At 63.7% G+C, this 24,000-nt stretch overlaps 4 protein-coding genes across 12 annotated transcripts; all 4 read right to left on the reverse strand.

Annotated features, from left to right (window-relative positions):
• Nucleotides 1-35: 35 nt before the first annotated feature.
• UNC45A (unc-45 myosin chaperone A) lies at nucleotides 36-6,071 on the reverse strand. The gene is made up of 20 exons (XM_040077111.2): nucleotides 6,035-6,071; nucleotides 5,586-5,744; nucleotides 5,191-5,227; nucleotides 4,897-5,072; nucleotides 4,707-4,799; nucleotides 4,314-4,481; nucleotides 3,952-4,120; nucleotides 3,541-3,711; nucleotides 3,266-3,437; nucleotides 2,782-3,082; nucleotides 2,538-2,632; nucleotides 2,298-2,439; nucleotides 2,009-2,149; nucleotides 1,748-1,875; nucleotides 1,507-1,573; nucleotides 1,204-1,317; nucleotides 992-1,107; nucleotides 783-900; nucleotides 543-698; nucleotides 36-377 (listed from the first exon to the last, which is right to left on the reverse strand). Exons 1-20 carry the CDS (start codon nucleotides 6,044-6,046, stop codon nucleotides 117-119), a joined length of 2,796 nt encoding a protein of 931 aa, XP_039933045.1. The 5' UTR covers nucleotides 6,047-6,071; the 3' UTR covers nucleotides 36-116.
• Nucleotides 6,072-6,585: 514 nt separating this feature from the next.
• LOC120758847 (protein shisa-like-1) lies at nucleotides 6,586-8,157 on the reverse strand. Its single transcript, XM_040077524.1, has 3 exons — nucleotides 7,911-8,157; nucleotides 7,009-7,222; nucleotides 6,586-6,805 (listed from the first exon to the last, which is right to left on the reverse strand). Exons 1-3 carry the CDS (start codon nucleotides 7,981-7,983, stop codon nucleotides 6,586-6,588), a joined length of 507 nt encoding a protein of 168 aa, XP_039933458.1. The 5' UTR covers nucleotides 7,984-8,157.
• A 708-nt stretch (nucleotides 8,158-8,865) lies between these two features.
• On the reverse strand, nucleotides 8,866-17,078 carry MAN2A2 (mannosidase alpha class 2A member 2). Of its 3 annotated transcripts, none has more exons than XM_040077558.1 (23): nucleotides 16,972-17,078; nucleotides 16,720-16,885; nucleotides 16,291-16,545; nucleotides 16,040-16,184; nucleotides 15,776-15,947; nucleotides 15,067-15,194; nucleotides 14,765-14,938; nucleotides 14,304-14,490; nucleotides 14,049-14,226; nucleotides 13,704-13,906; nucleotides 13,262-13,444; nucleotides 12,965-13,079; nucleotides 12,779-12,846; nucleotides 12,455-12,620; nucleotides 11,968-12,204; nucleotides 11,749-11,871; nucleotides 11,544-11,658; nucleotides 11,323-11,456; nucleotides 11,074-11,215; nucleotides 10,668-10,801; nucleotides 9,841-10,035; nucleotides 9,640-9,750; nucleotides 8,866-9,482 (listed from the first exon to the last, which is right to left on the reverse strand). In XM_040077558.1, the coding sequence occupies exons 2-23, from the start codon at nucleotides 16,849-16,851 to the stop codon at nucleotides 9,330-9,332; spliced, it is 3,450 nt and encodes a 1,149-aa protein (XP_039933492.1). In that variant the 5' UTR covers nucleotides 16,852-16,885; nucleotides 16,972-17,078; the 3' UTR covers nucleotides 8,866-9,329. The 3 variants fall into 3 exon arrangements, with proteins under 3 accessions (XP_039933492.1, XP_039933493.1, XP_039933491.1); XM_040077559.1 differs by adding an exon at nucleotides 10,316-10,393 and having other exon boundaries at nucleotides 16,720-17,065; XM_040077557.1 differs by having other exon boundaries at nucleotides 16,720-17,065.
• Nucleotides 17,079-17,709: 631 nt separating this feature from the next.
• Nucleotides 17,710-23,591, reverse strand: FES (FES proto-oncogene, tyrosine kinase). 7 transcript variants are annotated; one of them, XM_040077215.1, is made up of 19 exons: nucleotides 23,476-23,591; nucleotides 22,509-22,689; nucleotides 22,240-22,413; nucleotides 22,075-22,171; nucleotides 21,533-21,716; nucleotides 21,282-21,419; nucleotides 21,052-21,171; nucleotides 20,855-20,977; nucleotides 20,601-20,787; nucleotides 20,442-20,519; nucleotides 20,020-20,229; nucleotides 19,801-19,923; nucleotides 19,544-19,597; nucleotides 19,304-19,422; nucleotides 19,019-19,113; nucleotides 18,803-18,926; nucleotides 18,534-18,691; nucleotides 18,212-18,334; nucleotides 17,710-18,067 (listed from the first exon to the last, which is right to left on the reverse strand). In XM_040077215.1, exons 1-19 carry the CDS (start codon nucleotides 23,589-23,591, stop codon nucleotides 17,925-17,927), a joined length of 2,547 nt encoding a protein of 848 aa, XP_039933149.1. In that variant the 3' UTR covers nucleotides 17,710-17,924. The 7 variants fall into 7 exon arrangements, 6 of the variants coding, with proteins under 6 accessions (XP_039933149.1, XP_039933148.1, XP_039933147.1 ...); XM_040077214.1 differs by having other exon boundaries at nucleotides 20,143-20,229; nucleotides 22,509-22,754; nucleotides 23,480-23,565; XM_040077213.1 differs by having other exon boundaries at nucleotides 22,509-22,754; nucleotides 23,480-23,565.
• Between the last annotated feature and the right edge of the window lie 409 nt (nucleotides 23,592-24,000).

A 24,000-nucleotide genomic window follows, 5' to 3' on the forward strand; every position in this document is an offset into this window, starting at 1 on the left:
CGGCCCCGGGCAGTGCTGAGCCAGCTCCGCGTGCATCCGGACCCCGCCAGGGCCGCCCTGAGAGCAGCGTGATGGCCTCAGCAGCGTGTGCAGCGTGCGTGGAGCCCCGTGGGCCCTCAGGCGTGGCCAGGGTTGGGCTTGATGAGGCCGTAAGCCACTGCCTGTGCCAGGCTCTCCTGGGCCGCCTGGGCCACCCGCGGCTTGTCCTTGTCCTTGGCAAGCACGGAGAGGATCTCCAGCATCTCGCTGGCGATGAGCTGCTCGGCCACCTCCCGGGCAGCTGCCATCATGTTCATCACCACCACGGCACCACGGTGCTGCAGCTCCACACTGGGGCTCAGCAGCAGGGCCTGCAGGATCTCCAGCCAGTGCACCGTCTGCAGGAGAGTGGGGCCAACATCATCAGGGACCCTAAGAGAAGGATCCCAGCTCCCCCTCTGTCTTCTGGGGCCAGGGCTCCAGGCCACCGCGGGGAGGGAATAGGGGAACATGGGGTGCTGTCCAAAGGTCTTGGGTCTTCCCAGCCCACCCTGGGCACTCACCACCTGGGGAATCCGCTTGCAGATGGGGGGATGCAGGGCAGTCAGCATGGCCAGGGTCCCCGAGGCTGCCCGCCGCAGCTTCTCATCCTCCTCCCCACTGTACAGGACCATCAGCTTCAGCCGGTCGCTGCCCTCAGCCAGGAACATCTCCTGCACCTGCAGAGGGGAAAGAGGAAGGACTGGGTGGGGGTGTGGTGATCCAGCAGCCCAGCACAGACCCCAGCCCATCCCGGCCTTCACCTCCTTGCTCATGGCCATGTTGCACATGCACTCAGTTGCGGCCAGCCGGATCAGCTCGTGCTCCTCAAACATGTACCCCTCAATCATGGGCACAGCCCGCTCTTTCAGGATCTTCTGCCTGGCAGACAAGCAGGCAGTCAGCACTCCCTGCCCAGGGCAGCCCGCCAGGCTCAAGGGGACAGCCAGCCCCCCTCTTCCCCCATCCCTACCGCAGCCTCTCGCTGATGCCAGCCAGGTTGGTCAAGGCCATCAGCCCCTCAAAGTTCTCCAGGCCCGTGCGCTGCAGGTGCAGGAGGCTGACCAGGGGCCGCACCACCTCATAGATCTGTGGAGAGACAACACGTGGGGCTGAGTCAATGCCCACTGCTGCTCCCACATGAGCCCCTGCCTGGCAGACCCAACCACCAGCCCCAGCACTCACCCGCTCCCCAGGGAATGCCATCTCCGGGTTGGAGGTGATGGTGATCTTTGCTAGGGCCTGCGCTGCCTTGGTCTGCCCCACCTCAGTGCCCTCCAGGGACAGTGGGATCAGAGCCTGGGGGCAGAAACAGCAGCTTGTCCTGCAGCCAAGGCCACAGCACCCAGGGCAGCCACAGCGTCCCCCAGCCTCATGCCCGAGGGAGCCAGTGCAGCCCCTGCTAAACAACAGGGCCCCAGCTCCCCCAAGCCCCAGCATCCCCTGGAGCGGAGCAGGGCAGAAGCACAGCGGGGTCCATGCTCTCACCTTGCCTCCTCCCTGAGCAACCACACCACCCCGGTCTTCTGCCTCCTCCACCAGTGCCAGGAACACTCTAGGGACCAAGTGTGACTAGTTGCAGCACTTGAATAATCACCAGGCTGCACCAAACTCCTGGACATTCCCCCTACTATCCAGGAGCTGGCATTCACCACAGGCACATAAGTTCAGCAGCAGGATGCTGGCAACCTGGGAAGCCAGCTCCTTCCTGTCCCTGGCATGCTCGCACCTGGAGATCAGCTCCCGACAGGAGTTGGTGAGCGCTGGGTTCTCGCTCTTCACCATGCAGGCCAGAGCCGACACCACTCCGGCCGTCAGCAGCTTCCGCACACGCCGCTTCACAAACTCCGGCTTGTCCTGTCCCACAGGCAGGGTCACTCTTGGCTCAGGAGCACCCTGGTGAGGTGCTCGACCCCAGCCCTGTGGGCCTCAAGGGCACCCTGTCCACACCTGGGGCCCCTCGTCCCAAGCACAACCGTGCCCCGCTCACCTTGGGGTGCTGCTCCGGAATGTGCTGCTTGGCATACTTGGCCAGCTCCAGCATCTGTGGGTCTGGCTCTTCATGGTCATAGCTGTTGGTGCAGTTCACCAGCGTGGAGGCAACAGCATAGAGCACACTCCTGTCCTCTGACTGTGGCGACAGTGGGCACCTGTCACGCTCACAGCAGGGAGGAGCGGCCAGGACTGGAGCCCACCCACTCCACCCAAGAGCATGAGCCCCACACCCGCTCCAGCACACTTGGTGCCAGGGTGCCCACCCCACAGCTCTCGGTATGCACCTTGGCCAGGTGGAACATGGCCTGCATGGCTGCCTTGTCCTCCACAAACTCCTCCTTGACGTCTGCATCGAAGGTGAGGTAGGCCAGGCCCTCTACAGCCCAGCGCCGTGTGCCCGCATCGATGGCCTCGTTGCAGAGCCACCTGGGAGAGCGGCCCCTGAGTCTGGCTGTGGACAGCCCAGCTGCAGGGAGCCCAGTGCGGGGCTCCTTGCCCTCCCCCCCACACCTGGTCCCGCTCACTTGCGGCACTGCTTGGCCAGCTTCATGGTGGATCCCTCGGCAAACTGCTTCATGCTGAAGTCCGTGCCTCCAGCAGATCCCAGCTTGCAGAGCCCCTGTGGCCACGAACAGAGTATGGGAGCAGGAATGGATGTAGGCAACCTGACGAGTCTCCTGGACCCCCAGCAATGCTGCGACTGGTGGTCCCGCACCCCCAGCCCACCCTAGGGCCCAGCCCCACCGCACCCTGTCCCACCACGCTCACCACGAGCGCACGGATGCGGATGCTGTCCCTCTCGCTGTGCTTGTAGATCTCCTTGAGCAGGTTGACGCCGTTGGCCGTGATGAAGGAGGCGCGCTTGGCCTTGTCGGCTGCGTGGATCAGCGCCTCCACCGCTACCAGCTGGTGGGCCTCAGAGACAGAGGCACAGAGGGACAGCACACTGTCCATGATCCCCTCCAGCTCTAGCACCCTGTTCCCAGCGTCTGAGGGACCCTGCAGCAGGCACGACACTGTCTGAATGGCCCGCAGCTTTCCCGGCAGCTCGTGCCCCTCGAACCAGCTCCTTCAGGGGAAGACCACCAGAAAGGGTCAGGATGATCCACTTGCCTCTTCCTGCCCCAGCTGCTGAACCTCCCCCACAGCAGGTCCCCACTGGGTCTGCAGTCAGCTTTAGCACTGAGGGTGACAGGTGCTGCCAGGCTGCAGGTGACAAAACCCCTGTCACCCCCAGGACAGCCTGGCTCACCTCACATAGTCCTCGCACAGATGGTGGAAGTTTTCCCTCTCAGCATCACACTTCAGGTCCTCATACAGTTTGCTCAGCAGAACAGAGGTGCTCATCCGGGTGTTCTCTGTCACGGGCAGGCTGCCCGAGCTGCCGCACACGGTGCTGCCCACCTCCAGGATCTTCTTCAGGCCTGGGAAAGGTCGGACAGCCCAGTGAGGGGCACAGTGGTATGTGCAGACCTGGGGCAGAGGAGCACGATGCCCCAGCAGGACATTGCTAGCCATTCCACTGACCCTGGTCAATCACCCAGAGGCTCAGGCTGTTGTTGGTCTCCTTTGGTGACTTCCTGGGGACCACCTTGATGAGCAGATTGAGAGCGTTGTCACGGCCGTGCGCCGAGGCCCCTTCCAGCACTAGCAGCTCCAGGAGGTGCTTGATCAGTAGTTTCAGGTCCCTGGAGGAATCTTCCAAAAAAAGACAGTGCCCGGCCGTCAATACCCTGGGCATGGCCTCACCCCCACGGTGGTACAGCTGGCAGAGATGCTGCCATGACCAGGGGCTTCTGCCTCCTGTTAACCCAGGATCAGAGCCCAGCTTTGCCGCAGGGAGCAGTGACAGGGCTGCAGCCAAAAAACACCATGGCATCTCTGCACCTACCTGGGGCTCTCCCCGTACAACAGCCAGCCAGGGCAGCCCACACTCACCCAGCACCACTGCATCCTCCTTCCCACGGAACTCTTTCTGCAGCCCCTCCTTCAGGGAATCAAATATCACGTGCAGCAGGTTGCAGGCAGCCAGGGACACTTGCTCGTGCTCCACGCCCAGCACCGCCGCAAGACGGGGTGCCCCCAGTTCTGCCAAGATGGCCGTGGTCTGCAGGCACAAGCACACTTGTCTTCCAGAGGCCTTGGGGAAGCCGTGGTGTTTCCCAGCCCCTTATCAGGGTGGTTTCCTCTCACAAGTTCAGGCCTGGCATGTAACAACTCAGAACTCCCCTGTCTGACACTTTGCAGCCTCCCCAGCATGGCTTTCCCCGGGCCCAGCCGTGGGGTGTGGTGGGACCTACACGAGAGCGGTGGCCGGAGCACAGCCCCACCAGTGTGCGCAGGGCTGCCAGCATCAGGTCAGCCTTGGCCGTGTCCAGCAGCTGCATCAGCAGCCGCACACCATCGCTCTGGAAGATTTTCTCTGCTCCAGCCTCTTCTCGTGCCAGCACAATCAAGTTCTGCGCAGCCTGGGGAAGGAGAGTTCTGTCTGGGTCACAGCAGCACAACTGTGCACAAGGAACTGCTGGCAGCTGCAGGCACCCACCCTCCGCCCCTGTGTTGGGGAGCGTTCTGTGGGAAGCAAGCCCGGTCTGCCCAGGCAGCACCACTCAGCCACTGCTGGCCCAGGAGCAACAATCCTCCCCTCCTCTCCTCCCAGCCACAGCACTGCGCCCCGCGCCCTGAGCTCAGACTTTCTGCTTCTTGTCCGCATCCTTTTCATCAAGATCCAGCAAGATCTGGAACATCTGCTCTACTTTTGAGTCTGTGCAGGACATGGCCTTCATCTGCAACAGAGAAGAAAGAGTGGCTCAGTCCACCCCACATTCTCCCGCTACCCACAGCCACAGGTGGCCGGCAGCCTCCCACTGCCCCCCTGCTGACCTTCTCGTGCATGCTGCTGCCCAGGGCACGCAGGGCCTCCTGGAATGCCTTATTCCTGGGCTCCAGGCTGACGCAGCGCTGCAGGTCACTGACAGCCTGGTCCAGGCGGCCCAGCTGCTGCAGCGCCTGGCTGCGGCGGAACAGCGCCTTCACATCCCGGCCGTCAGCTTCGATGGCTGCGCACAAGGGGGTCAGTCAGAGCCCATGGGCGTCTGTCGCAGAGCCCATGGCCTGCCCCAGCCTGCCCCGATGGGCAGCTCAGGGACTGGTCCTCCCAGCCCCCACTGAGAGTACCTTTAGTCGCATCAGCCTCTGCCTTACTGTAATCCTCCTGTGGAGAGACAAGAGAGGGAAATGCCTGAGCACTGCCCCATGCAGCCTACAGCCCTAACTTTGGCGACTGGGGACAGGATGGGAACAGCATCACTGGAGACAGTGAGCCAGTACAGTGGGACACTCATTCTTCCCCAGAATACCACCCCCAGATGATGTCCAGGGAGCCCTACGGCCCCCAGTGCTTTTCAGGCACTTCTGGTCTACTCAAGCCCCTAAAGTTCCTTGTGTTCATGCCCTGCCCAAGACACAGATCCCCTGCCAGAGATCAGAGACACTGAGACTGCTTGGGAACAGCCCCAGCCAGCCGGGCAGGTTCCTGCAGCGCCGCGGTGACGCACCCGCGCAGCGCTCACCAGCTTCAGGTAACATGCGGCCCGGTTGCGGTGCAGCACGGCGCGCTCCGACACGGCATCGCTCAGGCTCAAAGCTTCCGTGTAGGCAGCGAGGGCGGCTCCGTGATCCCCCGCCTGGAACAGCGCGTTACCCCGCGCCCGAAGCTGCTCCGCCGTCACCTGCCCATGGGCACCGGCTAGGACACGGCCCTGGGCCCGCACGGGCGGCTGCCCAGGGATGGACCCAGGACAGGGACCCCCAGGACAGGAACCCCCGGGACAGGAACCCACGGGACAGGGATCCCCGGGACGGGAACCCCCGGGACAGGGACCCTCAGGACGGGAACCCCCGGGACAGGGACCCTCAGGACGGGAACCCCCGGGACAGGGACCCCCAGGACAGGGATCCCCGGGACAGGGATCCCCGGCACAGGGATCCCCGGCACAGGGCCCCGCCCGGCTCTGCTCACCGGCTCCTCCATCGCGCCGCTCCCGTGACGTCACCACTGATCGCCTGGGGAACCCGGACGCCACCGCCCTTGTCACGTGACGGGGCGCGGCCGGAGGCGGGCGGGGCCGAGCCTGCAGCGCCGCCCCGCGGCCCGGCGGTGCCAGCACCGACCACCGGCGCCCTCGTGGGTGTCCCCCCCACACCCGCACCCCGCTGCACCTCGGAGTGCGAGTGTCCCCCCCGTACACCCCCGTATTTAACCCCGGGGTGCGAGTATCCCCCCTGTACAGCCCCCGTACTTAACCCCGGGGTGCGAGTGTCCCCCTCGTACACCCCCCCGTATCTAACCCCAGGGTGCGAGTGTCCCCCCCCGTACACCCCCTGTATTTAACCCCGAGGTTCGAATGCCCCCCCCGCGTATACTCCTCGTATTTAACACCGAGGTGCGAGTGTCCCCCCCGTGCTGCACCCCGGGATGACCCGACCCGACCCGACCCCCCCCATGTCCCGCGGCACCCCGGAGTACAAGCCCCCCCCGTGCACACCCCCTGCCCCGCCCGTGGCCGCCCCTCAGCAGCCCTGGCTGGGGCGTGTCAGTCTGGGGGCACCGTGGGAAGGCCGGGTACCGGCCAGGTGCCCCCCCGGGGGTCCACGGGACACGCGACAGCCACAGGGCAGCAGGTGGCGGAGGTGGCACCGTCGCGTCCGGTAGAAGTGGCAGAGGTCGATGGCCATAAGCAGGAGGACGAGGAGCCCATAGAGCCCCACGAAAGGCAGGGCCAGCGGGTTCCTGCGGGGTGGGGCACTTCAGGAAGGGGCAGCCATGACCCTCCCAGGGCGCAGTGGTAGTGGGGAGGGCCACCAGGGCCCACTGTGGGCTCCAAAGGACACCACAGCCCTTGTCCCAGCAACCATGAGAAGCCCCTGGGGATGTGCCAGGAGCCCCAAGGGCTCCCCATCCTCAGCAGCACAGCCGGTTGCAGCCCTGCTCACCTGAGTAGACCAGGGCTTTCCAGGCTGGAGAGGTTCACTCCAGTGAGGGCTTCCAGGGCCAGCTGAGAGCAGCAGGATTTGAGAGCGTCCAGGCTGGGCTGGCAACAGTAGCGGTGGCCGGGGGGGTCCGTCAGCCGCGGGCAGTAGAAGCCGGGGTGGGAGCGGCCATCAGGGCCCACGTAGCCCTCGCAGAGGTGCAGGTTCTGCACCAAGACTGCAGCGGGGAGCAGGGGATCGGAGAGGGCCGGGAACAAGCCCCCACTGCAGGGACCACAGAAACTGTGCAGTGCCTGTAGGACAGGCTGCCAGCTCCAGCGAGATTGTCCTTGACGTGATGCAGCAGAGCAGAGCCCTCCCAACCCCAGCAGGGCTGGGCTGAGCTGGGCTGGGGGCTCACCCGTCCCAAGGAGCCTGGCTAACGGGGCACAGGGGCCCCCGCTCAGCTTTCAGAGCGGGCTACACCCCACGAGGCAGCAGTGGCTGAGCAGAGCTCCCCCGACACTGCCTTCTGGCAGCCATGGCCATTTATGCCGTGACCTCCGGTGGTCACCAAGGCCTCGGCAAGGGCAAACACAGGCAAGGGTGGTGATGGTAGCAGAGGGGGGGAAGCCCTCAGGACATCAGGTCAGCCCCCATCCCCCATGCTGAACCCCCTCCCTATTCCCCATCACCCCACAGGGACAGCACTTAGACCCCACAGATGTTCTGCAGTGGGAGTAACCCCAGCACCACCACACCTGGCCACCATCCCCAGTATGGACCACCCCCCTCACTGCAGATCACTGGCTCCCAGCACAGACCCCCCCAAACTCCGTTCTGGGCTGTCGGGGAGCAACCCTCAAGGGACAAGGCCCCATCAGGGATGGGTTCAGGGAACAGGAGGGGCAGGAAGGGGGCTGTACCTGACCCAAGGATGTTGGGGAACAGAGCTGTGATAAGGAGCAGCCGGAGCAGGTGCCCATCCAGCATCTTCATGGCCAGCCCTGGGCCGAGGCAGTTCTGGCTCCAGTGGAGGCAGAAACCACAGCCCCTCCTGCTCCCGCCTCCATCGCAGCCTCCACCAAGAGCCGCTCAGAGCCATTAGAGCCTCCTGCACTCGCTCTGTCCACAGGGATCGGGGTGGAGGCGGGAGCATCAGTAATGAGCTTCTGGGGCCAGGAGAACGATGACAGGCTCCCTCCCCAGCTGGATGCAAGGCACCAGCTGCCACATCCAGGGCCCCAGTTGGGCACCGGGGCCCGCCCTGGGAGTCCCTGAGCGGGCAGTGGACCAGGTGCAGAGGGCACTGCGAGGTGCTGAGCTTCCAGAGGCCAAGCCCATGGGATGTGGATGTGCTGGGGGTTGCGCAGGAATCGTGGAATCACAGAATCATTTAGCTTGGAAAAGACTTCTAAGCTCATCCAGTCCAACCCAACCAAGCCAGAGCTGAGGCAGTTCCCCACCTCACCCAGTCCTTCCCAACTTAGTAAGTAGCCCCAGGGGGCTAGGAAGCACGGCATGTGGTTCCCACAGCAAGCAGGACCATGCTCTGGTGACATGGTGTAATTAGCTGGGACTCAGCCACTGCAGCTGCAGCGGAGTGGACTGCCAGGCTCCCTCTGCAAAGGGGCTAAAGGGTCTGGATTTGGGGGAGGCACTCCCACGCTTCACCCAAGCATTGCTGCCCGAACAAGGAACCGACTCCTGCCCAGCACCAGGCACTGCCTGCCCTCAAGCACAGCTGGGCATGGCCATGTCACCAGCCTTACACGTGTCTGGGGCTCCTGGCCAGATCTTCAAACTGGCCTCTGCCTATCTCCCCACAGCACACCGTTCCCGCTCCCCGGAGTGAGTCACAAACCACACATAGACCAGGGCCCTTGGAAACAGCCTTGTGTTCCCTATGAGCTCTAGGAGAGCTCATTCCCAAGTCCACAGCACTTCCTCAGGCAGCTGCCCAACACCACCAGGGCTCCTGGCCTCCCCTTGCTGCCCGGCATTGGCCCCTGCCCCAGTGGGTGGCCACACTCCTGGGCAGCCTGCCTGTGACAGGGCAGCGGTGTCTGTCCCACCAGCAGCAGAGCCCAGTCTGCTGCCCCGCCCAGCCATGCTCAGCCCACCCGGCACCGTGTCCAGTAGTGTTTGGTTCAGCCCTACCACAGCAGTTCATTCCAAAATCTATCTGAGAACATGGAACTAATAAATTAGAAAGTGACAGCAGCAGCCTCTGCCAGTCTGGCCCCTCCTGCCCGTGTCCGCCACAGTTCTGCTGGCCTCGCTCCACTGCTGCACTGGTGCTGCTCCTGTGCTGTCCAGCCGCTCCACTCCTCTCCTGCTCAACGCTACCCCAGGCGGATGCGGAACGTGGCGATTTCCATGGGGTCCAGGTGGATGTTGGTGCTGTTGGAGGCCATGCCCAGCGGGTACATCAGTGTCAGTGAGGTGGGCTGCAGAGAGCCCAGCTCCAGCCCCTGGAACAGGCCTCCCAGAGCCAGCTGGGGAGAGAGGAGGAAGAAGCGGGGACGCCCAGGTGAGGATGTGATGCCTGGGGCAGCACTATGCCCAGGACAGCCTGACATGTTCCATGACTGTCATGCCGAGGTCCCAGACCAGCTCTGACCCAGAGGAGGTGTGGGGACAGCCTGGCCCTACCTTGCCCTGGCTGGTGGTGCAGTTGAAGCCCAGGTTCTTTGCCTCCAGGCTGCAGTCAAAGCCTTTTCGGTGCAGGATCAGTGCTGCCTCAGCCGATGGTAGCGAATCCTCCTGCAGGGAGCTGGAGCTTGAGGCACAGCTCTGGGGACAGCAGGGGCAAGACCCCCACCAGAGTCCCACCGCCCCTGGGTCGTAGCTCACCTCTGCCTGCAGCATCCGCAGGTTGAGGATGTGGAAGTCGCAAGGAAGGGTGGTGGCGAGGGGCACAAAGGAGCGCAGGGCTGGCAGGGCTGGCTTCTCCAGCGCCACTGGCATGACCAAGGCCTCAGCATTCAGGTGCATGGAGGTGATGTGGCTCAGCAGGGAGGGGAAGCTGATGGGGCGCTCATCCTGCACCTGCCAAGCAGCACACGGTCAAGCGTGGGCCCAGGAAGCCAGGCAGAGCCTGGGCAAGGCCCACAGAACCCCCATTCCAGCAGTGCCACGAGACCGGGCGCCTGCCAGCGCAGTGCACACAGAGCTGCTCTGCCCAGGCAGGTCCCCTCTCCCCAGCACCCAAACGCGACCCTGGCTAGCGGATGGTCGGGCTACAGACCTACTGCAAGCCTGGCTAGACTAGTGGCTAGCAGCTAGTGCACGAGACAGGGAGAGACAGCAGGGCCAGGCTGGCCATTACCTCAGGGCTGCCAGTCCTGGTGCCAGGGAAGCTCAAGGCTTTAAACATGGAGACCAGTTTGGAAAAGAAGCCGGAGCTCTGAATGGGTGGCACAGCAGACGCAGAGGGCAGCGAGGGGATTGGACAAGAACACTGTGATTATGAGGGCAATGTGGCTCCACAGGGACAGATCCCACTGCACGTCCTGCTCTCCCCATGCCCCCTGCTCCAGGCCCCATCCCTGCCAGCACAGTGGGATAAGAGGGGAGAGGACGCTGCATCCCATCACGTGCGGCTTTCTGCAAATGCCTCCACCCTGCTCCATCCCAAGGCAGGGCTGGGCTCTCCCGTCCTGCTGCCTCACAGCCAGCACCTTGTTGGCAGTGCTGCGGCGCTCCAGGAGGAGCCGGAACCGGTTGCAGGTAAGCTTATTGTCCTTCAGCCCCTGGCCCAGGCCCCGGTTGTCATCCTGCATGAGGCGCCGGTCCAGGATCACCTCCAGCTGGCCTGTGGAGAGCGAGTCCTTGCAGCCTAGGCTTTACCAGGCACCAGCCACACCCCACAGCACAGAGCCGCCAGAGACAGCAAGACCAGGGCACCCTCCCCATCCTGCAGCACCCTCCTCCCCTACTTCCCTTGGGGAGGACAGCCCTAGCTCCACAGCAGGTCCCCAAGGCACAGAGCCCGGCTGTGGTATTTCTTCACGAGACTACACGACCGCCAATAGCAAAAAGAAAGAGGCTGTTCTTTGTCCGGGAGGGAAACAACACCCGGCTCACCGCTGTGGAGGCTGGAGACCCCCAGGGCCTGGGCTGTGAGCAGCGTCAGGCGGCTCTGCGTGTCCTGGATGTAGGCCATGGCAGGCATTGGGTAGAAGTTGGCCTGCAGTGGCAGCTTCCGCTGGTACCTGCGGGGCTGGATCTGCCAAGGGACAGAGATCAGTGGCCAGAGGTGGCTCTCACAGGGCCTGGTGTCAGAGCACTGTCCCCCTGTGGGCAGCTGCTGTCCCTCCCCAGCCTGCTGCATACCTGGAAACCATTGAGGTCCGTGAAGAAGGTGTCATCACTCTCAATGTCAGTGCTGAAGCGCAGGGCCAGCTCCTTGTTGATGTGGTCACGGATGTCCACCAGGCAGGACACATCCAGGGACAGGCCCTCCACCCCTGTGGATAGGCAGTGAGAGGCTGTGAGGGGGCAGCATTGCCCAGTTCCCTGGGCCACTGACACCTGGCACAGCCTCGAGATCTCACCTGGCACGTTGTACAGCCGCACCACGGTCTGGACATGCTGGTAATAGCTGGCAACCTCTGAGAAGAGGGGTCCCTCCATCACTCGCACCACTGGGGGGTCCTTGGGAGCGTAGGGCTGGGGGAAGGAATAGCAGTGCTGAGCTGCTGCCTGAGGACAGTCCTGCGGGCACAGCTGTCAGCTGGCTTCCAGGGGTGGGGCCTATACCTTGGCTTCGCCATCAGGCAGGAAGAGATAGGCCCCACTTTTGTCCTTGGAGGTTCTGGTGCCGTAGACGAGAAATTCACTGCTCACCCTGTGCCCCTGCTCCTCCCCGGCTTGGCGCAGGCTCTGCAGGCGTGGGCCGGCACAGCAGTAAGCGCACGAAGCAGCGGGATGTACCCCTCCCCTCCTCCACCCCACGCCCTGTCAGAGCCCTGCACTCACCTGCAGCAGGCCCGTGCGCCCCAAGAAGCAGGCCTGCAAGTGCTGGTTCTCCAGGCAGAAGTCTTCAGCAGCGGCCGGGAAGATGTGCAGGGGCACAGCCTTGGGCTTGTGCACGGGCACGTCCCGGCCGTGCAGGTACAGGCGCGTGGAGGACCTTGGTGTGGCGTGGCCATCCAAGGACTTGTGCAGCTGCAGCACGCGCAGCCCCAGCGCGGGCAGGCGGGCCAGGACAGACACCTGCAGGCAGCGTGGGGACCTGAGCCAGCCCCCCACGTCTGGGGAATGGCTGGGGGTCAGTGGGGCAAAGACCCTGCTCAGCACTGTGGGGCCTCTGCTGAGGAGGGACATGTGGGGAGACCTGGGGGTTCGACAGCTGTGGGACCTTGTGCTGCGGGGCAGGGATGGAGCAGAGCTGCAAATGGCATCCTGATAGCGTGAGGGATGGGAGGCTGGCACACATGGGCTATGAGTGTGGGGCACCCCATACCTGGTAGACATCGGGCACCACATCTGTGGCAGAGTTCCATGTTGCACTGAGCTGGGAGGGCAGGGGCTGCCCCTCCTCGGAGAGCACACGCACGTCCGGGGAGTCCACCAGCACTGTCACCACGCTCAGGCGCTCCTGCTCCAGCGGGTTGAACACCACCAGGAACCTGTGCGGGGTAACACAGGCATGGCATCCCAGCCTCACAGCATCTCAGATGTCCCACACTACCTACGGATCCACTGCGCCTACCCTATGCTTCACGTGTACTCACTCACCGCCTCCCCACAGTCCCATAAGTCCCCAGAGCTAGGCAGGAGGCCCTACCGAGGTGAGGTGTCCATTTTGACCACTGTCCTCTCTGGGAGAGAGTCCTGGCTGGAGCGTGTCTCATCCTGGGGAGGAGTAGTAAAGAGCTGGGGCCCTTTTCCTGGCCTCTGCAGCACGGAGTTGCTCCCGGGGGAATGGGGACAGCATGCCAGATGCAGGGAGCCAGGGGCTGGTGCTGCTCACCATGCCAAGGAACGGTGCAGCTGGGTCGTGGCGGTATGTGTCCTTGTCCCCCAGCACGAGGTAGTGCGCAGCATTAATGATGACATGCTTGAGGTTGGTGAGGGAGTGGAGCAGCCTGGGCAGAGGAAGAGTGAGCCACCTGGGACCATCACCCCCATCTGCCCCAGGATTGCCCCAACACCTCCTCCATCTCCCCATGAGAGGGAGGACCTCTCCACAGCATCCCCATACCCAGCCATTCTCCCAACCCTGAGCCCATCAGCCCCACTCTGCGGGCGCCCTGGTCCCCACACACACCGGACTCCGTAGTCCACGGCCACAGCTTCCTTGGCGGTGCCCGCGATGGCATCATGGTGCTGGAAGAGGCCCAGGTTGCGGCGAGCGTTGCTCAGCAGGGCGTAGTCAGAGAGCGGGTACCTGCCATCAGCACTGGCACGGCGGGCATGGGCGAGTGCCAGGCTATACAGGATCTCTGCCCCCCTGCGCAGAGACGCTGAGGGTCACTGAAGGTCCCTGCCCTGGCGATACAATACTGGGGGGGGCCGGCCTGGGAGGGGGGTGGCAAAGGCACACACTGCCCTGAGGCTGGGTGAGGGCTGGGCACTGTGTGCACCAGTCCGGTGTGTCAGCAGCTGGCGCAGACCAGGGGCTGTCGAGCGCCCGGATACTGCCTGGCAACACCCAACCCATGCCCCCCACACACCTCCTGTGCCCCATGGACCAGCCCACTGCCCCTCACCGGAGGTGGGCCTCCAGCACCCGATCCAGGCTCTTGTAGAACGGCCGGGAGGTGAAGTATCCTGTCCAGTAGTGATCCTCCCGGTCCGCATACGAGAAGAAATCCCCAGTCAAAACTGGGAACCCGGGTGGCCTCATCCCCGGCACAATGCCCACTTTCTTGTACAGGGCATCAAAGTAGTCTGAGAGCGTGCCAAACTGTGCCTGCAAGACAGCACGTGCAGCTCTGAGCCGGGGCTCCTGCAGTGGGGGCTCTTAGCACCCCTCACAGGACTGTTCACCCCTCCAACTGTGCTCTGCCATCGCCTTCTGCTGCCCCCTGCCCCACAGAGCTCTCCACACATACCTGGACATGGAGGTCGGGCCGGGAGTTGAGAAAGTCAAAGATGCGCTGGTAGTTGAGGAACTGGGCGTCCCACTCCTGCGGCTTGTCATAGCGGAAGTCATCTCCCAGGGGCACCAGCAGCACCTTGCTGCGGTACAGCTTGGACTTCTTGCGGTACTGGTCCAGCAGCAGCTGGGCTCTGTGTGGGGGCCAAGGCGTGAGGCTGGCCCCTGATGGCCCACAAGGCTGGGAGTCGCGTGCCCCTGCCGCACTCACCGCTCTGCCACGTTTGCATCAGTGATGGCGCGGGGAGGCACCTTCCAGGGGCAGTTGATCCGGCCTCCAGGCAAGCGCTTGAAGTCAAACTGGCAGCAGATCTTGGGGTCCGGGCCACAGGTGTGGGGCACATCGTAGCTGTAGAAGGGCATCATGTGGCAGAAGATGTCGGTGCTGGAGTCTGGATCTGTGGGACCAAGGACAGGTGAGCACCAGCAATGGCTCTACCTCGCCTGTCCCTGAGCAGGGGGGCCCCAAGACAGCGGTCCGACAGAGCAGACCTCGGAGCTCAGAGGGCACAGCAGCCTCCCCCAGTGTTGCTGGACATGGGGACAGGTGGAACGTCACCCTGAGGCTGTTCCACAGGGCAGAGACATTGCCTCCCAGTGCTTGGTAGCCATTCTCTGCTGCCACCTGCCCCACAGGGCCCCCTCTGCAGTCCCCTCCCGGCAACCTCTCACCCCACGTCTGTCTCCACATGAACTCCAGGTTCTGGGTGGCAGCAAAGTGCTTCTTGATGGCGTAGTGCACGCGCTGGATGAGCATGCCCGTGAGGTTGGAGCGCTTCAGCAGATAGGGCATGGTGGAGCTGTACCCGAAGGGGTCCACGGCCCAGCCCGACCGCGGCGTCACACCTGGGGGCACAGAAACCTGTCAGCCCCATGCTGTGCCAGCAGCACCTCCTGTGAGGAGGGTCCTGCCAGGACCTGCAGGCCTGCAGCGCATTAGGCAGGCCCCCAGCCAGCATGTGCCCTGCTCTCACCAATGTTCTTCTCCAGCCACTGGTGCCCCTCGATCAGCTGATCAATCATGGCGAAGTAGTGGGAATTTGCCTCATCTGCCATCACCCAGCCACCTGTCACCATCTCCAGCTGCCCATTACCCACCAGCCTGTGAGGGGGACACTCAAGATGTGACCAGAGCCACATATCCATTGCAGAGACCCCCGGCCCTGAGCCACCTAGAGTCTACCTGCAGCCCTCACAGCCTCACTGCGATTCCCCCCTTGTCATACTGTCCCCACGCAGAGTCAATCCTCCACAGCCCAATGCCAGCCAGAGCCCATTCTCACACACCCTCTGCTGTGTTCTCCATCCCCAGTGCCCTCAGGGCAGGGGGCAGACAAGGGGGCCCTGTCTCACCACACAATCCTGCTGTCCAGGTCTCCCACGCTTCCATGGGTGCCCTGGGCCTTGCATACAAGTTTGCCAGCCCAATCAGCCCAGGGAGGGGCCCAGGGCAAGATCTGTCTCCCCCAGCTCTCACCCTACATGGCAGTGGCTCTGACATCTGATGGCACTGGGAGGCTGCTGGCAGTTTGAGGGCACCCCATGCTAAGTAGTGCAGGGCCTATGGCCACTGCACTGCAGCCCAGGCAGCCTTCCAGTGCCTAGGGAGCTTCCCTCACACACGCTATGCTCTCAGCCTGCCTGGGAGCTAGGTGGGCAGTGGGGCCAGGTGGGCAGCCCTACCTGCGCACAGCAGCCCTCTTCTGGGCATTGATGTTGTCCCACCACTTGGAAAAGAAGGAGATCTCAGACCAGATGAAGCGTCGGCGCGGGTCCTCCTGCAACTTCAGCACCATGCTGTTGAGGATGTGCTGCGTCTGGTCGTAGTAGTACTTGTCGAAAGTCTTGATCCAGCCTGGCAGCAGGGGTGGGGGTCACTGTGGGGGGCCCAGGCTTCCCTGCCAGCACTGCAGGGTAGCAGGGGCTGGGCCAAGCCCTGCTCCTCACCTGGGTCATTGTGGGAGTGCGGCACCACAAACACCTGTAGGGGCTCTGTGTCCCACTCATTGGGCTCATAGGTGATGTCGAAGCCCTGCTTCCAGACACCACCATCCTGGTTGTCAAACGGCAGCAGGGAGTACACAGCCAGCATCTGTGGGTAGGAGACAGGGCTGAGAGACACCTGAAAGAGTAGAGCCAGGACCCCATGGATGCCCAGGTATGGATCCTTCACGCTAGTAGAGCCACCAGTTCCTCACCTGCAGGTCTGGGCTCTGTCCTTTGCCCCCTAGAGCAAACTGGCAGTCTTGCGGGGACACGGAGAGGAAGCTTGGCCGACTCTCAGGAGGAAGCACCCAGGAGCCATTCAGGGGGTGTTGGGGCAATGCTGGCTGCCCCTCTGCATGGGCTGTCAGCTCCAGCACTGAGTCCTTAATGTGGCTGATGATCTCATGGTTCTCCTCCAGCAGCTGCTCCAGCTGTTCGATCCGGTTCTGTAGCACTGAGATCTGACTCTGCGGGCACAGAGGCCACAGCAAGGGGCGAGAGGTCAGCCACAGCTGTGGGGAGCCAGTCTTGGCCCTGGCACCTTAATGCCCAGGGCGGGCTGCCCATGAATTTCCCTGGCTGAATGTCCCTGTTTGCCATCCCAGAACCCCTCTCACTCACCCCACACCCTCCAAACTCACCCTGGGGAAGTTGCCCCCACTCTGGTGTCGTGTGGGGTCATGCTGTACCCGGTCCAGCATCAAGTAGAGGGAGAAGACGGCCACGCAGAAGATGGCAGCTCCACACACTGTCACCTGCTTCTTCAGCTTCATCCCGAAGGGATGCAGGGACTCACCTGCGCCGGGACTGGGGAGGAGCCAGGTCGGACGGCGCAGCCCCTCACCGCGGCCTCCTGCCTCCTCCTTCAAGAGCCCTCACCGCGCCCTACTTGCCTTAATCCGACCGTGGATATTTATATCTGCTGATGGGGCCGGGGCCTGGGCCGGAGAGGCCGCGCGGCCCCGCAGAGCCGGGCAGCGCCCGGGGCCGCCGCGCTGAGGCCCCGCGGTGACGGGCCGGGGCCGGGCAGGGAGGCGAGAGGCCGGGCCAGCACCGACCGTGACACCGCCGCCACGCCGCTCTCACCCCGGGCGGCTCGGCAGCCCGGCCCCGGTCCTCTCATCGCCCGCCTGGGCCCGCCGGGATGGGCAGGCCCGGCCAGGCCCCGCCCCGCGCTCCGCCCGCCGGGCCCGGCCTGGAGGAGGCGGCGCCGAGCCCGCCGCGACCGCGCTGCGGGGCCGGGCTGGACACCGCGGCCCGGAACGGCAGCGGCCGCCACCGGCCCTGCAGCCGAGCCGAGATGCCGGTGCCCATCCCGGTACCCCGTCCCGGTGTGCCCCATCCCGGCTGTGCCCCATCCGGGTGTCCCTGTCCCTGTCCGTGATCCCCGTGCCCTGTCCCGAGGTCCCGGCCCAGCCCTCTGTCCCGATGCCCTGCCTCAGCCATCTCCATGCCAGCTCCATGTCTAAGTGCGCCCCATCCTGGCACTTCATCTTGGTACCCCATGCCGATGCACCTCACAGCGTCCTGTCATGGTGCGTCATTACAGTGCCCCATCCCGGTGTCTCATCCCAGTGTCTCGTCCCAGTGCCATGTCCCGGTGCCCCATTCCAGTGCAGTACAAGTCCATGTCCCCTCGCAGCTTGTAGATACACAGCTGCAGAGCTCGTGTGTTTATTGCACAAGATGGAACCGGGCAGGAGCCCCGACCCTGGGGCATGCAGGAGCCCCTGCCCTGGGGCTCAAACAGCACACAGTCACCCTGCAGTACCCGCTGCCAAGACAGGGCTCTGCTGTGCCCCCAGGCACTGCCATGGGATGGATCCAGGGCCCCTGGTGCTCCCTGTCACCGGTGCCTCTTGCGGATGGCAACGAGATCCTGGTGGATGGTGCTGAAGCTGGGTCGCTTGTGGGGGTCATACTCCCAGCAGCGCTGCATCAGCTGGTACACCTCCTCAGGGCACTGCTCAGGAGGGTCCAGCCGCATACCTGGGGCAACGGGGATGGGGACATGAATCACTGGCCCCTCACCCCCCACAACCCCGTCTGGCCCATCCCACAGACACAGCTGCACAGTGCTGGACCCACAGCTCGTGGTCACTCTCAGGAGCCAGCCCCAGCCGTGTCCCCTACCATGCTCCACTGCCTCCCGTGTCTGCTGGTTGGTGAGGTTGGCATAGGGGACAGCACCCAGGCTGAAGGCTTCCCACAGCAGGATCCCGAAGCTCCAGACATCACTCTCTGAGCTGTATCGGCCTGGGGGCATGGGACAGGATGAATGGTGTTGGCAGGGGACACCCATGTCACCACTGCCCAGCCGTGCCCATGCTCCTGAGGGCTGAGGTGCACAGGGTCTCTGCCTCCCTCCCCAGGACCAGGTGCGTGGGAGTGTGCTGGACTCCTGGCTCCCAGACAAGCTGTGGGGTACCAGGCCATACCCAGCTCCATCCTGTACCATAATTGAGTGCTTCTGGGGCTGTCCACTTGACAGGGATTTGCTTCATCCCCCCTGTGGAGGCATAGATGCCATCCTCCTCCTCCCGCGACATCCCAAAATCACTGATCTTCAGGGTGTTCCTCTCCGTCACCAGGCAGTTGCGAGCAGCCAGGTCCCTGAGACAGCCCCAAGAAATCAGCCGTGTGCCCAGCTGTCCCTGGGGCTCCACCTGGCACAGGATGGGGTGGCAAGGATTCCAGGGCTGCCCCTGTCCTGCCAGGGCCCACCTGTGGATGCAGTGCTTGCTCTCCAGGTACTCCATGCCGGCGGCAGCATTCTCCGTCATCTTGATCAGCTCCTTCACGCGGAGGTGGGGACCCTCACTGCGCAGGAAGGTCAGGAAGTCCCCCCCTGTGCCCAGATTGCAGAGGCGGTGGGTGCCCAGGCACAGCTGACAGCCTCACCCCTGCGTGCGTGGGGACCGCGGGGATGGGGCCGCTCACCCTGCACCAGCTCCATGACAATGTAAATGGGCTGTTTCTGCGTGCACACGCCGATGAGCCGCACGATGTTCGGGTGCCTATACTGCTTGAGAATCCTGTGGGGACAAGGACGGGCACTGTGAGTGTAGGGGGCCCGGATGCCCTAGGCACAAGCCATCCCTGGGGCACTCTGCCCAGCCAGCCCAGGGACACAGCTCTCAGCACGAGGGTGCTGCAGTCTCAGCAGGGTCAAACAGCTCCAAGAATGGACAGATGTGACAGGAGAAGCCCAGCAGCCACACAGACCTGGCTTCCTGCAGGAACTTGGCCTTGAGCTCAGGTGGAAGGGTTTCCCGGCAGGATTTCACGGCAACGGGGGTATTGTCAGCACGCAGGCGTCCACTGAACACCTCCCCAAAGTTACCCTTCCGAGACACAGGTGCACCAGGCTCAGCTCACCATGTGGCCCAAGGCAACCCTTGTCCTCCTGCAGACCCTGTGGGGACAGCCCTGCCCTCCTGCAGACCCCACAGCACCCCATCTCACCCGACCAATGCATTCCCCCAGCAGCACGTCCTCGTGGTTGAGCACCCATTTGTCCTGCAGCAAACAGACACCAGTGAGCTGTCCCTGGCCCACATACCCCTGCAGCCCCCTCTCAGGCAGTGCCCCAGCTCCAAGTCCTCCTGTCTAGCTGGAGAGGCATGTCTGTGGCTCTCAGCCCAGCCATCGACAGGAGAAAGGGCCGGGCAGAGCTGCCCCTGCGTAGGGGGCCCCATCCTCCTCCCCACTGCCTGTATCACCTTGGGCACAGCCCTGGCCAGGACAATGCCACTCTTGCGGGTGATGGGCTGCTGGCTCTGCAGGAGGTGCTGGATGAGCAGCGGAATGGTGGGGAAGCTGTCACCCTCCAGACGAAACATGTTCTGCAGGGAGGGAGGCCGAGAGGTTGTGGTGGGCAGAAACCTGCGCCTGCCCATGCAAGGCCACCCCAGCCATCCCCCCTGCTTGTGGTGGCTCACATTGACAGCCTGGATGATGAAGTGCCGGGGCTGCCCATCCCACAGCACGCTGAGCACGTACTCCTGCTTGCCCTGGCTCTCCCGCACCAGGAAGTCCCCACTGCAGGTCAGCAGCTCCTGTACCTCCGAGCGTGGGATGGCCCCGTGGTACCAGACCTGCTGGCACAGCGGCTTCTGCACGTCTGGGATTAGGGGCACGGGGGGTGGCAGCTGGAAGGAGACAAGGTGAGCCCAGCCATGCACATTCCTGAGTTGTGCCAGAGGTGGGGCAGCAGCAGTGTCGGGAAGCTGTGCCCAGAGCAGGTGGGAGCAGAATCTGGAGGTGCTGGAGCAAGGGGGGCTGTGTAGCCAGAAAAGCGAGGACAGGATCAGCGTGGCAGCTGGGTGGAGAGCAGGGTGGCTGGAGGCACCCGGGGACTCACCGAGTACTTTGGGCTGAAGATGCCCGTGATGTGGTTCTTGAGGGTCTCCAGTGCACTGGCCCCGCTCCTCTCCTGCTCCTGGAAGGAGGCGTGAGCTGTGCTTCAGTTGTGCACCCCATCCCTGCAGCTTCCAGAGCAGAGGAGGCGAGACTGACTCACCGTGGAGGAGATGGACTGCCGATCCTCTGGCAGAGGCAGGGCGGGCAGGGCATCCCTGGTGCCCAGCTCTGCCAGCTTCCTGGCCAGTAGGTCCCGCTGCACCTGCAGCTTGGCCTGGGCACAGAGGCAGCCCTCGAGTTGCTGCTGCGCCTCGTGCAGCCCCTGCCGCCTGCCCAACAAGTGTACCCTGAGGAGGGGACAGGGTGGTCAGCACCCACTCCCCTGGCACCTCACCCCCCTCTGCTGCACCTCACCGCTCCCCGGGGCTCCCGTGCTGCTCCTCATCATGGATCTCTGCCTTCAGCTCCCGTGTCTGCTGCTCCTTGATACTCACGGCCTCCGTGGCGGCCGCCAACTCCTCCTCAACCGATGTCAGGCTGCAAGAGACGTGCCAGCAGCGGGCTTAGCCTCTGCCCCTCACCTGCCCCTGCCCATGGCTAGTCCCACTCACCAGTGCTGGACGCTTTCGAGGGTCAGCTCATTCAGCTGCAGCTCCCCTGGCAGCAGGTTTTCTGTGTCCTCCAGCAGGCTCTCATCAAAGGACACAGGTGGTGGCACCTCAGATTCGTACCTGTGGGCACCCAGCACAGCTCTGCCTCCACTTGCCCCACGCTGGCCGCTGCCACCCAATGGCAGCAGGGCCGTACCCGGCAGAGAGGCTGCGGCTGTGTGGAGCCATACTGGTGGTTCTGGATGAAGTTGCTGTACTCAGTGGCAGGGTCGATGGCCTGGATGGCACTGGCAATCTCCTGGTGCACGGCCAACATATCCTCCTGTACCAGGCTGCTGATGCTGCAGTACTCCCTGAGGATCTCCTTTCTGTGGGAGCACTTCTGGTTCTGAAGGTGCCCGGGGTTTGGAAGTGGGGTGGCAGCAGGGCACAGGATGTGCAGTGGGTAAGGGGTGGGCAGCGGGGCAGGCAGAACTCTTACAGGACGAGGACCATCTCCTGCTGCAGACCGTAGAGGGACTGATGCAGGCTGGGCAGCACCCGCTGGTAGTGGTGCTGCTGGTGCAATGCAGCCGCCTGTACAGCCAGCACATACTGGTTGTGCAGGGCATGGAGCTTCCAGAGGCTGCGCACGTACTTCTCCTTCGCCTTGTCCCGCTCCTTGTCTGTGGAGAGAGGCTGTGGAAAACCCCAACCGCCAGCACATCACCTGTCCCAGCACCAGGGCAGGGGACAGAGGGTGAGGGCTGGGTGAGGGTCCCAGGGCAGGCAGAGGCACCAAGCCTGGGGTGGTTATACTATGACACAGGGATGCTCCTGACTCACAGCATAGTGTCCCAAGACCCCCAGACTTCTGTCTGGCTTCTTGGGGGCCAGGCTGGGCTCTCCTCTGTGCTCCCCCCCCAGAATCCCCACCCACTCCAGGCTGGGCTGTAGTTTCCACAGTGTGTGGGGTGCTCCAGCCATCCTTGATGCATGAGGGAAGCTGGGAGGTCACGCAGGGGACAGGGGCCAGGCTGGCACCTTTGCTGGCTTCCTGGTACTTGCGCTTGGCCTGGGCGCTGTCACGTGCCAGGCTGCGGTACTGTGCCTTCAGCTTCTCCATCTCCTGCTGCGTCGCCTGGAGAGGGACACGGTCAGGGAGTGGGTCCAGCACATTCTCTCGTTCCCCTGCTGGCTCCAACGTACCCGGCTGTACTCCTGGCTGAGCTGTTGCCACCGCTCGCTGAAGGCCTTGCGCAGCTGCTGCTTGTCGCGGATGAGCAGGCTCAGCTTGGCCAGCGGCCCCGCTGCCAGCTCCTCCGCATGCCGCCGCAGGATCTGGCTCAGCGTCTCTGTCTGGCTCACCAGCACCCACCAGGACTGCAAGAAAGGGAGTCAGGGATGGCACAGAGATGGCATCCCCCAGCACCTCACTGGGCTCTGCGGGGTGCAGTCCTACTCTGGGGCATCCCTACCTTCTCGATCTGACCACCTTGGTCACCATGGAGCTGCCAAGCGCCCTCCTGCTTTTCCAGCTGGGAGAACATGTGGTGCAGCATCCCTGCATACTCCCGGTCGCTCTTGGCCCGCTGTGACATCCACTTCTTCATCATCTCCAGGAGGCGCAGCTCCCCATCCTGCAGCCGCAGCAGTGCACTGTGCCCCTGTGGGCACCACAGCTCCGGCCCAAAGCCCATGGCCACTGTCCAGCCAGGGGAAATCTGTGGGGCACCAGGACAGCCTGAGCCACGGCTGCTGCCCTGCACTGCCTGCACCAGCGGCCAGGGCTCTTTGCACTTCACACGCTCCTGCCCCATCATCCAGTCTGTGCAGCAGAGACAACCCTCCCTGCCCACTGCAAACAGCCTTGCAAAGCATATTCAAAGCAGCAGGGTGAGTTCTCCAAGCCCTGTGGGAACTGGGGCCTGTGGGGAGGGTGCTGGGAAGGAGGAAGTGTGGAGCCATACACAGCAGCATCACCTCTGCCATGCACCATGCCATGCTCCCCAAGGGCAGCATGGCCGTGTCCCCCAGCCCTGGCAAGCACCAACCCCTCCTCTCTGGCAGTTCCAGTCCTGTCCTGCCCGTTGGCAATGTCACCCCTGTGCCCACAGTGTGGGAGCTCCCAGGAGCTGGGACACTGGTGGGAAGCCAGCAGAAGCAGAGAAGGGTGCTGAGCCCGAGAGAAAGGTGCTGAACCTGGACACATCCCAGCATGCAGGACTCCAGTAAGGCTACTGGGAGCCAAACTGATCCCAGTGGCAGTCCCTGGGTGCCCTGCCCTGAAGCAAGAGTGCAGCAGGAGAGTGCTGAGGCACCTCCCTGTGCAGGGCAGGATGTCCCCTGGCACAGCCCTTGACCTCATAGAGACCCACCCCCCCAGCCCTACAAAGGAGTCCCCCTCTCTCTGTTAGTACCCCACCAGGGCACAGTCCTTCCAACCTACGTTTGTTGTCGTGAGGCTGCTGCTGGCGTCCTGCTGAGGCCGGGACTGGCGCGGTCTGGACCTGGTGCAGCTCCGGCTGCTGGGGAGGAACAGGAAACCCAGTGCTGACCATACAGCCATTGCGAGATTTCCTGCACTTCCTCCCCTCCCTGCCAGTCCCCACGCCAGCAGCCGACGCCAGCACAGTTCTGCTGCAGCTGGGCAGTTCCCAACCCCACCGCCCCTCCCAGCTGTTTCCCACCACGGCCTGACACCAGCAGGTCCAGCCCTGTATACCTAGGGCTCCACTGCTCCTGTGGAGCCTTCACTCAGCACCAGTCCCACCCAGCAAATCCCCCTCAGCTATGCCTGGTCCTGCCTGACTCCTAGTCCCGCTCCAGGTCCCTGTGTTTCCAAGAGACTGCAAGACCTGGGGGGTCCTGAGGACTCTGTGCAGCCCCACTGAAGGGCGGCCACCCTGTCACCATCCCCAAGCCTGGCCCTTGTGACTGTGAAAGGCTGCCCTAGAGCACTCAATGGTG

This window comes from Hirundo rustica, chromosome 13 (assembly GCF_015227805.2).
Source record: "Hirundo rustica isolate bHirRus1 chromosome 13, bHirRus1.pri.v3, whole genome shotgun sequence".
Taxonomy (NCBI): Eukaryota; Metazoa; Chordata; class Aves; order Passeriformes; family Hirundinidae; genus Hirundo; species Hirundo rustica.

What these genes read in the sequence shown, in the direction of transcription:
- UNC45A (XM_040077111.2), bottom strand. An exon ending in GCAGCAGCATGCACGAGAAG is followed by an intron (nt 4,800 to 4,896) that starts GTCAGCAGGGGG and finishes TCTCTGTTGCAG; the next exon opens with ATGAAGGCCATGTCCTGCAC. An exon ending in GCTCCGGCCACCGCTCTCGT is followed by an intron (nt 4,121 to 4,313) that starts GTAGGTCCCACC and finishes TTGTGCCTGCAG; the next exon opens with ACCACGGCCATCTTGGCAGA.
- LOC120758847 (XM_040077524.1), bottom strand. Translation starts at nt 7,983, where the DNA reads ATGAAGATGCTGGATGGGCACCTGCTCCGGCTGCTCCTTATCACAGCT. An exon ending in CCCCAACATCCTTGGGTCAG is followed by an intron (nt 7,223 to 7,910) that starts GTACAGCCCCCT and finishes TCCCCGCTGCAG; the next exon opens with TCTTGGTGCAGAACCTGCAC. An exon ending in GAAAGCCCTGGTCTACTCAG is followed by an intron (nt 6,806 to 7,008) that starts GTGAGCAGGGCT and finishes CCCACCCCGCAG; the next exon opens with GAACCCGCTGGCCCTGCCTT.
- MAN2A2 (XM_040077559.1), bottom strand. Translation starts at nt 16,851, where the DNA reads ATGAAGCTGAAGAAGCAGGTGACAGTGTGTGGAGCTGCCATCTTCTGC. An exon ending in CATGTGGAGACAGACGTGGG is followed by an intron (nt 14,491 to 14,764) that starts GTGAGAGGTTGC and finishes TTGGTCCCACAG; the next exon opens with ATCCAGACTCCAGCACCGAC. An exon ending in GATGCAAACGTGGCAGAGCG is followed by an intron (nt 14,227 to 14,303) that starts GTGAGTGCGGCA and finishes GCCCCCACACAG; the next exon opens with AGCCCAGCTGCTGCTGGACC.
- FES (XM_040077210.1), bottom strand. Translation starts at nt 22,730, where the DNA reads ATGGGCTTTGGGCCGGAGCTGTGGTGCCCACAGGGGCACAGTGCACTG. An exon ending in GTACCAGGAAGCCAGCAAAG is followed by an intron (nt 21,717 to 22,074) that starts GTGCCAGCCTGG and finishes CTCTCTCCACAG; the next exon opens with ACAAGGAGCGGGACAAGGCG. An exon ending in TGGCCAGGGCTGTGCCCAAG is followed by an intron (nt 19,598 to 19,800) that starts GTGATACAGGCA and finishes TGTTTGCTGCAG; the next exon opens with GACAAATGGGTGCTCAACCA.